This window comes from Microtus ochrogaster, unplaced genomic scaffold (assembly GCF_000317375.1).
Source record: "Microtus ochrogaster isolate Prairie Vole_2 unplaced genomic scaffold, MicOch1.0 UNK40, whole genome shotgun sequence".
In the NCBI taxonomy this organism is placed as follows: Eukaryota; Metazoa; Chordata; class Mammalia; order Rodentia; family Cricetidae; genus Microtus; species Microtus ochrogaster.
The window spans coordinates 2,261,491-2,273,424 of NW_004949138.1; the positions used below are offsets into that span (position 1 = coordinate 2,261,491).

Genomic DNA, 11,934 nt, shown 5'->3' on the forward strand with positions numbered 1-11,934 from the left:
TACAAATAATACTGCTATGAACATAGTTGAACAAATGCTCTTGTCATATGATCGGGCATCTCTTGGGTATATTCCCAAGAGTGGTATTGCTGGGTCCTTCTGTTTGTCATTTTGCAAGCAGCTAACATTTTATAAGCATCCTGCTAGTATTAACACATTCCTATAGACATTGTCACAGAACTCAGGTTGTTTGTGAATTGAAATACATTTAAGTTACTCTTACTTTTCTAGTAATTATATTTTAAGTGGAACATGTAGGATGCTAAGTAAATAAATGGTTAATACATAAAGACCTTATCTGAGCAGTAACAATTACAGTAATATAAATAATGTGGGTTTCAATATTAATTAGTTATTTGAATCTATAGCAATGTTTTATATTTTATTTAAAAATTTCAAATTCTGGAAGAAAAAGATAAATACATCAGAAGACATGTGCATACATATTAAAATAACTTTCCTGTGAAAAAATTTAGCTCTTCAAGATATAATGTCTAGTCACCAGAAACAGGTGAACTGATAATCTGACAACATTAAAAATATTTATTTTTTGCTCCATAAAGAATAATAAAATTTCAGCCATAAATAATGACAAGAAAATGGCTATTTGGTTAAAAATGAAGAAACTTAGTTGGTACTCTCCATGAAGCTTTGTCCTACTGCCTAGCTTTCATAGTATGCTATGCAGGCTTCTGGGGGAAAAGTCATCAACATCAACAGTCCCACCGAGCTGTGAACACTGTGAATTACAATAATAACCAGTGTGACAAGATACACCCTTGGATGTAGGGTGGCATGAATGATTTAAGGGAACCAACTACTTTCTGATGGATTTAATACCTGTTCCTGAAGATACAACACATGGCCAGTACTCACAGTTCCTAATATTGAACCTACTACTAATATTTTGCCCTATTTAGGACAAAGTATTAAGTTGTCTTCAACATTCATATCTCTCTAATCATTTATCAATGCAGCTCTCATACCTCATCAATGAAAATTTCTTTGTAAATGGACAGTATTTAAGTGGAACATGCAAAAATTCACAATGATCAAATTGCAGAGAATAGGCCAAATAAAGTGTTTGGCCGCAAACCAGATATAATACCTATTCCCAAGGCTAAGGAACCATCAGTGAGGAGGGAGCAGATGTTAGGGAGGAACTAGCAGAAAGACCTCGAAAGGACCAGAGTGAACACTGTCTTCTGGGCCTGAGAGGACCATTGCACTCACCATCTCATAGCAGCTGTGGGTGCCTGCCTAAGACCCACCCAAGATCAAGCCAGTCACCATTCTAGTGTGGACAGGAGGCAGTTCATGAACCTCAGCCTAGCTGAGAAGCTATGGATGGGTGCTGATAGCTCCAGTTAGAGTTTTCTTTCTCCTGGTAAGCTGACTGCATTCTGGGTGTGGATTCCCCACACCCAGAAGTATATGGACAACACAAATTGAGATCAAGGCTTATGAAAAATAATAAGAGGACATGAAATTGGGAGGTTAAGAAGATAGGGACAAATCTTGTGAGAGTTAAGGGGAAGTGCTGGGAATTAAAAAAGAATCAATTAATTTTTTAAATTCAAATTGGAAAATGGTGAAATTGACAAGACTGTGAAGTTGATGGTTAATAAAAAACTGTATAAACAGTTAAATTATAAACTTTCTACTGATACAAAGAAGAATTATTTAAATGTGACTCTTACATTTGCTTCGGAAATTACCTAGGGGAAAAGGCTTTCTAAATGTTAACTATAGTTAGCGATAGGAGTGTGATAGGTCCATGTGGAAGCAGAATCTTGTGCTCACTGGAAGCTCTGTTTCATATATATTTTACTTTGATGTTTAAGTAACAATGCAGCTAGGATAATGTTGAAAAACAAGTAAATTATATTGAACTAAAATTGAAATAAATGTCATCAGGAGGCATCAGATAATTTTAAGTGTTTGAGAAAATATAAAATATGGTATGCCTTTGCACATGATCTATCAGAACGTGACATCTGTGAGATGAAACGTTGCATTCTCTGTTGTCTTATGAATCTTTTTTCCCTCCAGACAGAACCAGAGGAAGATCGAGAGCAGGGACCCACTTTGACTCTGCCCGGAGACGGAGCCGAGCTGTCCTTTATCACATCTCAGGACACCTGCAAAGAAGAGAAAAGAACAAATTGAAAATAAATAATGTAGGTGGTACATGTGTGTATTGTGGACCCCAGTTCTCCTGGAGAGCTATTTTTGATACACTAAGGAAAAGTTCCAAATACTCATTTATTGAGCTTCTTTTAGCTTTCTTTTTCCCACTTTGACTTGCATTTACCTGTAAAGAACAGACTAAGAAAGGTCAGTGTCACGAGGCATTTCTGTGAAACACGTGCAATTGTAGTGTTACCAGAGCACAGAGACTAGAGTGCTGTTGGGGTGACATCACAGGGTTCTGGGGAGCAACATACCAGGCAGACTCTGTGCTTTAGGAAACAAGACAGTGGAGCAAGTCAGGTTTATAGTGATTGTCGGTTACGGACCACTTTATAAATTTAATTTCAGTGTCAATGCTACTCTTGATCTCATTCCCCTTTGTGCCTTTATCCTGGGTAACCAGGGGCCAATACAGGACAGCTTTGCTTCTGTATAAAACAGATGGAACTTGCATTGGAATTGCAGGCTATCCTAATTAGGCTACATAAAAAGTTTCACTTTTAGTGAATTACAGTGAGGACTGTTTCCTAAAGCAGTGTGCTCACCCCTCAAAAGCCATTGTGCCAGTAAAAACTGCTTGTCTTGTTTTTATCTAGATCTAATCACACATCATACTCTCAAGAAATTTACACTTAACTGGTTTGAACACAAAGAACTTGGTGGAGAAACCCAGAACGACAGCTTTTCAGTGTGGAGTGATCAGACTCCGCAGGTTTGCAGGTGATTGTGGGTGGAAAACTGAACGCTCTGCTTGTCAGTGGAATCAGAAACAGTCATACCCAACAAGCAGAAGTTCTTTGGGATTTTGAGACTGTTCCAGATGTCCTGGGAGCTGAGGACACTGGGTTCTCACATCCTTCCTCTACAGTCAGCATCATGGGGACCCTGACTTACAGCCAGTCTTGATGACACAAGTCTTGATGACACAAGCCTTGCTTCAGGGTTGCAAAGTATCAGTTTTTAGCCAACAAAGAAAAGTGTATAAACCTAGGGTGTGGGGAGCATCTTGATTTGGCTTTAATGTGACTCCCTTCTGGAAGTCACAGTCCGTGTTCTGGTCCACTTTATCCAACAAGTCCTGGCTGTTCAGCCCTTCACTCCTGTGGAAAGTTCAACATGGTGGTGTGGAATTTTTGTTTTTGTTGTTCTAACTTACTATGATAGTTTTCTCTTTTTTGGTGAGGGTTTTTTATTATGTGTGTGTACCATTGATAGGCATATATGCAGAGATTCAGTTATGCCGTCTTTTTGCTTTAGTTGAGATTCACTGACATACTGCATGTCTCAGTGAAATTAAACTGCATTTGTCCAGCCTTGCTATTTTCCCCTATAGATTTAACAAACTATAAAGTATTACTTTAAAATCTATATGAGAGTTATAACTCTCACTCTTTAGTGACTTGCTATATTTCTGCTTCCTGTTCATTTCAGGAGGGAGGGTGGTAACTAAGAATGTCTCAGCCGGGCGGTGGTGGCGCACGCCTTTAATCCCAGCACTCGGGAGGCAGAGGCAGGCGGATCTCTGTGAGTTCGAGACCAGCCTGGTCTACAGAGCTAGTTCCACGACAGGCTCCAAAGCCAAGCCACAGAGAAACCCTGTCTCGAAAAACCAAAAAAAAAAAAAAAAAGAATGTTTCAGCAGCTCAGAGACACCGAGAGCACAGGGGGCCTGTTTCTGAAGCCAGTTGTAGACTCTGCACTGGCCTCAATCACTGTACTGTTCTCAGCAAGACAGAGAGCAGCTAATGATCAGATAGCAGGAATACAGAAGGAAGGACAGAAAAGGTCTTGCACTTACTAGTAAAAAAAAAAAATGAAAATCTTAGGGGAATTCTAGTTGCTATGACCCATGCACATAAATAAAACCACCATCATTTTATCACACTGACTGCTTAAATCTTCCTTCCTTTCATTCTGTTATTCAATCCTCACAGCAAGCTAGTACTACATATGGTTTTTATTAGCTCCATCTTAACAAAGAAAAAATCCAACTATGGGGATGGTAATTAAAACTCTCTAAAGTAGAAGAACCAGCTAAGGTTCTCAGATATTAATTTTTCTGGCTCAAATCCCTGTCGTGCTCTTGAGCAGCTTTCCTCATAGGTGGTCCTATACTGCAATCACGGGAAAAGAACTAGGCCTGTGTCCAGGTTTGAGGGTGGGAAGATAATACCTTTAATATAGGTTCTGTTTCCCTGGAAACTGCTAGAAAATTTAACTCATTTTGATTTTGATTCTTTGCTCTGTGAAATGAGATGAGAATGGAGCTAGTCCATGCAGCAGAAGTAAATATTGTTCAGGTCTTAGGAGAGAGCCACTCAGAAGTTTGAGAAGAATGCTAGCCATGCCCAAATATCACTGGCTCCAGGATCCTTGTTCATTAGTAGCCCCATCAAAGACAGGCCCTGCCCACTGTAGTGACTTAAGAATGTTTTTTCTGCCCCCTCATACATTCAGAGGAGAATTTTAGAGAAATGTTGCAAAATACTTTAGAAAACAAACATCTTAATTAGGCTTTGGAGTTAACAAGTGAATTTGGATAATTCATGGGATAAAAATTAACCAGCTAAAACAAGGTTATTTCTAAAGCATGGCCCTCAAAATTAAGAAATGCAGCTGCTCTAAATCTATTATTTTTTGTTTAAAACCTTATCATAGTCCTTAGACAAGCACCATGTGTTTAACAGTTATAAACACTGAGACCTTTCTTCCATTTCCATAGATTGCACAATTTTTTCACATTTTGTTTTGTCTTGTCTTGTTTTGTTTTCAAGACAGGGTTTCTCGGAAGCTTTGCAGCCTGTACTGGAACTAGCTCTTATAGACTAGACTGGCCTCAAACTCAGAGAGATGTGCCTATCTCTGCCTCCCGAGGGCTGGGATTGAAGGTGTGCGCCACCACTGCCCAGGCTCACAGGCATATTTTTATGGTTGTAAGAATTTGCTTGATTCAAGAAGATTTTGTTAAAGAATCTGGTGCAGTAAGTCTCTTGCCACTCAGGTGACTATGTAATGATGTGTCCAGGGTTGAATTCTTGACCCTTCAAAAATTGAGTTAAATCTGAGATATATTAAATCCTAAGTATAAATTTTAAATACCATGCTGTAACAAAAATTTGACAGTAACTTTAGCTTACATGGTTGAGGTAGTCTATGAAAGTGAAAGATGTTCACATGTTGCTCAGCTTTCATGTCAGCATTGCAGACTTAAATGGAAGCTGTTTGAACAAAACAGATGTCTTCCCATGACTTCTTCTCTCACACCAGCTACAATCCAAGGCACTGCAGCCAAATATTTGGATAGAAGTCTAAAATGCTTCTGGTGAATCCTGATAGTTTCCTATTATAAATAAATTATAAATGTCTAGGGATAAATTATAATTCAATCTGTCATGCAAAGGGCTAAAAAGATGGCTCATCAATTAAGAGCACTTCCTAGTCTTAAAGAGGACCGGGGTTTGAGTCCCAGTAACCAAACAGTGGATCAAATCTGTCATGTAACTCCTTTTCCAGGGAATTTGATGCCTTCTTCTAGCCTCTATAAGCACCAAGTATGCATGTAATGCATAGGCACACATGCAGGTTTTAAAAAGTCATACACATAAAACAGAATAAATAAACCTTTCAAAAAAGAATTTATTATATGCTATTATAACTTTATAAGTATCTTATCAACATTGGGGAGATGAATATTTGTGGACACCAATTCTTTCTTCTGTGCTGTTGAATAAGCTTTCATACACACACACAGACACACAAACACATGCACACACAGCCCATAAACATACAAAGTTATTGACTGTCTCAGTTTTATGACACAGTCCAGCTTTGGAGCCTGTCCTTAACTACCAGGTAGTAGTATGGAACACATGCGGTGTCACCAACCAATCATTTAGGAGTGAAACAGTGGCCCCACTGTGCATCATGAACATGGCATACTTGTGTGACCAAGAAGCCTTACTAGCAGGAAATAGACATTTTTGGGGAACCCCTAGCTTCCAACAGGGAGTGGAACGAGTAATTACAAGTCCTGTCTCTATCAATGTCCCTGGACTCCTCTGCCCGGGTGCTTCCTGAACACACAATATTATCTGCCTTCCCCTCAGTGACTGAGGCAAGGAAACAACACTGTGGCCTATAAGTACTGTATATCCAATACTTTCTTCTATTCATTCAAGTTAAATTTCAAGTCTAAGTTCTCTTTACCTTTCTTACATTTCTCATTAATTAAGGTCAAAGCAAAGTCTGTAAGCACCTGGCCTCAGGCTTGTGGAATTTCCACACATCTTATTGTTGAGCCTCTTTTTATCTTAAAGAAACAGAGGAATTGTTCATCAGTTTGGCCTGCTTTCAAAGCGAAGTGCTTCAGCAGCCATCCAAATCTCTAGCTGGTCTCTGTTGATTTGCTGTGTGGTGAACATTACCTTCCTCCTGAATGACTTGAATAATAGACACCAAGTAGCTGCTTCTCTCCTTACTGGGTGGTCCGTTTCTGTATGTATCCATATTAATCAAAGTAATGAAGTTTGGGTTCCAATTAGAAACATTACCAATACCCACAATGCACAATAGCATGCATCACGATACATTTAGACAGGGATGTCTGCAGGAGAATGTTGATCATCCCTACCATCAGCAGAAACCCAGGTCAGAGCTCCTTGGTTCATGACTGTCATCTGAAATCTACCCATATGCAGACTGTATTCATACAAATGAGCATGGAAGCCTGCCTTTCTTGTTACCTGATGTATAGGATGATACTTGCAACTGGATGCTTTGAGCTGACATTTGAGAGAACCGCCTTTTCGTTTTTTAATGACCAAAATCTAAATTACTCAATTAGCAGTCACAATCCGCAGAGTACTATGCACATTAAAAAAAAAAAAATCACTGTTTAGTTTTAGTTCAATAATAAGCAGAACGCATTCTAAAAAGTGTGTTATTAGGGTAAGTTTATATTGTAGGAACCCCATAGAGGGTGTCAGTAAAAATCTCCACAGTGCAGGGCTGGACTGGAGATGCCTCAGAGTGTAGGCTGACTCAACACATATGGCCCCTGCAGAGGAGCTGAGTTCAGTCTCCATTACTCAAGCCGGGTGTCTCACAATTGCCTGTAATTCCATTTTTAGTAGATCCAACACACTCTTTTAACTTCCTTGGGCATTTGAATCTATGTGTACAAACCAATAGGTTTGCTAGCCAGTCACTCAATGTGCCAATAAGCAATGAGTTCAGCAGATGATGTATGAGCTTATAGCTTGTATACTAAATGCTGACAGTGAACCTTTTAAATATGTAGGAACACACTCTGAAACAGTAGTAAGATGAGCATATTATAAACACATAAAGTAGGAATACGTTTTATGACTAAGACTGATATTGTGTATTATGCATAATTATCTGTGGTGTTTTGTAATGACTAAGATTCCATATGTTCTTGTAGAGCAGCATCACAGACAGATTATGGTGTGGCATGACCCACATCTTCCCTAGGTGACAGGATATTTATCTCACTTGGAATCTTGTAGGATGAGCATCACAATGAAGCCTGTACTGTAGTGCAGTGCAGTTGGGTACCACAGGGCAGTAGACTCATGTTTGATTTTACAAGTCACTTGTAAAGTATTTGATGTTGAGTGTGTGGATGGTTCTGGCTCCTGAAGTGTACATTTGGGGCTGTTCAATCTCCATTTCTAATCATGTGCTTCTCTGTTTCTTCTCTTCTTTATGTCTTTATCAACAGAATGTGTTTGTAGATAAACCTGCATTTCCAGAGTATAAGGTTTCTGATGCAAAGAAATCCAAGTTCATCCTGTTGCATTTCAGCACTTTCAAAGCTGGCTGGGACTGGCTCATTTTGCTGGCAACGTTTTATGTTGCCGTGACAGTTCCTTACAATGTGTGCTTCATTGGCAATGAGGACCTGTCCACAACTCGGAGCACAACGGTCAGTGACATTGCTGTGGAGATTCTTTTCATTATAGGTAAGATCCAGTAACTTCTTATCCCAGAGATTTGCATGTGGGAAGCAAGCATGTCAGAATTTTCTGTGGAAAATTTGAACTGAGATTGATTTGGCAGGGTGTGTCTCAGCCTGTGATGCAAATTTTGGCTACTCACGTGCTTGTATTTCTGAAAATTGCTTTTTCCAGTTTTCCTGCTGTTCCTGTTTTGAAACATCTAATGTTTCTAAGTTTAATTTAAAAAATGGGTCAAAGAAAGACGTGGTGTTTGTTGTTTAGACTTTGACATCCTTACAGATCCTTTACTATGCAAAGTCAGAGATGAGTTTAGCGAAAATCCACCAATAGAATCAGACAATGGTCCAGGATATCCTGGGGATGTGGTTCTTTCAGGGTGTTTTGGATGGACTTAGCAAGCAACCTGCCTACAGAAGCAGAGAAAGCAGAGGGCTTAGAGGATTTAGCTAAGGAGACCCCAAGGGATGTTTGCTCCTAGTATTTATCTCTAGAACCACGAGTGTTTCAGTAGACTGACATTGGCTTGACTGTGTAGACCTGTCCTAGCGTCCTGTCCTCTCCATCTTCATCTGTTAAGACTGAATCCCAGTCTTTGTTTATCCATCTAGAACAGATTATGATTTTCTTTAGTTTAGATTAACAACCATACTGGTTGATTGGCACCATTGGAGACAAATACCTGACCTTTACCTAGTCAGAATGATAAAGAAACATAAAAATGTTAGGGAAATATCTTTAAGAAGTGACTGAATCAAGGCATGAGAAATTGATCTTAAAAGAAAAACCAAGAAGTGCAGCAGACCAAAAACGTTTTTCAGTGGTGGTAGTTTACTCAGTGAAGCTGTTCACCTGGGCAAAGCTGCTTCCTGAATTTTCTTCACCATATTTTCCTGGTATTAGAGGTTTGAAAACTCATGGGGTCAGAAATCTATTCTGGCATTGTGTGCTCTCAGGCAAAAGATGAGAACTCACACTCTGAGAAAGATTTATTTTGGGGGTGTGCTTTCCTGTGGGAGACTTACGGAGACTGGTGTGTGCCTCTGATGCTGCCCTCAGTCCGTCTGTGGTCAGTCTTTCTATAATATCTATTACTTAGGGAGTAAATCAGTTTTCACAGTACCCAGAACCACTTGCACTAGCCAGTTGTGTTGATGCTGATTGCCTTACAGATGGAGACGTGACTCTGCCAGCAGTATAAAAGTCTGCCTGGAATCCTTCATTGACTGACTTAATTTCACAGGCAATAGGGAGTTGCTTGCAATTTTCTGCTGTTATTTTAAATGAGTTTTAGCACATGAACAACTTATTTGTAGTAGAGTTTCTCCTGTTTACCCTAACTTTTATCATGTGCATCTTTTTGAAAAAATGGTCAAAAATGGAGTAAGAGTAGGTGATGGCACTACACATCTGTAATTCTAGCACTTGAAAGACAGAGGAAGGAAGGCCCAGAATTGAAGGCCAGATGGGGCTACAAATTGAAACTTTATGTTCAAAGTCAAAGATAATAACAATGATACTATAAATAAAAATACATTCTTTCTCTAGCACTATATCTTCACAGTTAGTTTCTGTGGTATGGCGAATATGCATATTTAAAATACAATTGTTTTTCCATTTCTTTTTTACTTTTTGTTTTTGTGCTATTGGAGATCCTCCTGGAGGCTTCTAAGCCTCACCACTGAACTGTGCCTTCAGTTCACCCAGAGCCACTAAAGATTTGAGAAAAAAAGGTTTCATTGTTTAGCTATTTGCATTAGATCTAGTGTTAGACAGTACATGTACTTTTCAAATGGAGAATAATTAATGTTGCATGCAGAAAAGTTTCATAGTCAGAATTAAAGATGGGAGATGATAAATTTCTTTGGGAGATTCATAATACATTTTAGCCCTATAAATCCTCAAAGAAATCCTGTGCTGAGAAAACCTATTTAAATGTGATTCAGAAGCCTCTTGGTGGGTTCACTTTACCCCAGAGCTCATTCTCCACACACCAGTTAGCAATGCTCTTTTGGCATGACTGAAAAATGCCATTCCCACTTGGTTTCACCAGAAGGAAAACATCTGACTACAGAGTTAGTCAAGGCGACTTTAAACTCCTAGCTGTCTCACTGTGTCAGCCACATTAACTCAAGATGGCAGAGACTCTCATTTTAAATTCCTGTATTCATGGAAGGAAGACAAGAAGTTGAACCTTCTCTTTCTCAGTTTCTGCCTCATTATTATGAACAAAGGAACAAAGTCGAGTGTTTCATAAGAGAGACTCACATTGGCTAAACCTCCTGTAGCACTAGAGACCTAATGTTGTTGTTGCATATTTCTGTGGCTTGTTACCTTACTATGATGAAAAATTGCATTCAATTAATAAATTCCTACAAATCATTTATTAAATTCTTTTAACATTTGAATCAGCAGCCATTTTAAAAATGATAATTTTCATACAATGATTTCATTTCCAAAACTTGTAACACAGTCATACTTTGAACATTACAGATTGTTTCATACAAACTAGCTCAGAAGGTTTCTACTTCATTCCCATCCTAAAAATCAACCCCAAAGAGCCCAAAGGTGTACATGCAGCAATGTCCACAGACCTGGGAGTGAACTGTGAGTTGTTCCAGTCAATTCTAGTTTCATTCCCTTTTGCTGGGTGACTGGTGTAGGTACAAGGAGATCAGTTAATCTAATTTAATAGCCATAGCATTGTAGGCTGCCTTGTAAGGCTATAGCACCCAACTTGGTGTCTTCAAGAACATCTTAGAGAATCTAAACAATAGTGGAAAGGGTGATGTGGGATTTCCCTCTGTATACTGTGAATATGTTTTATTATCATTGGTTAATAAAGAAGCTCCTTTGGTCTATGGCAGTGCAGAATATAGCTAGGCAGGAAAACTAAACTGAATGCAGGGAGAAAGAAGATGGAGTCAGGCAGATCTCAGCTAGCCACCAAGGAAACAAGGTGTAGAAAATGAGGTAATACAAGGCCACATGGTAATATATAGACTAATAGAAATGGGTTAATTTAAGATGTAATAGCTAGCTAAGAAATGCCTGGGCCATTGGTCAAGCAGTTTTGTAATTAATATCATTTCTATGTGATTATTCGGGTCTGAGCATCTGGGAAACAAAAGCTCAGTATCCATTTATAGGAGGGTGTCTTAACAGCTCTTCACCTGTCAGCGTAGAACCTTCATCCTGCAACTGATGGAAGCAGATGCAGAGATCTATGGCTAAGCACTAGGCCAAGCTCCTGGAGTCCAATCATAGAGAGGGAGGAGTGATAACATGAGCAAAGGGGTCAAGACCATGATGGGGACACCAACAGAGCAGAAACAGTTGACCTGAACTAGTAGGAACTCACTGACTCTGGACTGACAGCTGGGGAACCTGCATAGGACTAAACTAGGTCCACTGAATGTGAGTGGCAGTTGTGTGTCTTGGGCAGTTTGTGGAGCCACTGACAGTTGGCCCAGGGCATGAACTGGCTTTTTGGAGCCCATTTCCTATCGAGGGATACCTTGCATGCCTAGATACAGGGAGGAGGGCCTTGGTCTTTCCTCAATTTGATATGCCAGACTTTGTTGACTCACCAAGCAAGGGAGGCCTCACCCTCTCTGAGGAATGGATGGGAAGCTGGGTAGGGAAAGGTGGGGAACTGGGAGGAGGAGAGGGAGAGGGAAGTGGGGCTTATATGTAAAATAGAAAAAGATGGCTTTAAAAATAAATTAATAAAACAAAGGAAGAGCATGTCTTAAAAATCTGA

At 39.4% G+C, this 11,934-nt stretch overlaps 1 protein-coding gene across 1 annotated transcript in view; it reads left to right on the forward strand.

The window, feature by feature from the left end:
- Kcnh8 (potassium voltage-gated channel subfamily H member 8) overlaps window positions 1-11,934 on the forward strand; it is a 484,346-nt gene that overhangs the window by 255,056 nt on the left and 217,356 nt on the right. Inside the window, exons 4-5 of the mRNA XM_005368749.3 lie at window positions 2,053-2,180; window positions 7,937-8,177. Of these exons, the coding sequence (XP_005368806.1) occupies window positions 2,053-2,180; window positions 7,937-8,177 (369 nt within the window). The remainder of the gene's footprint in view (window positions 1-2,052; window positions 2,181-7,936; window positions 8,178-11,934) is intronic.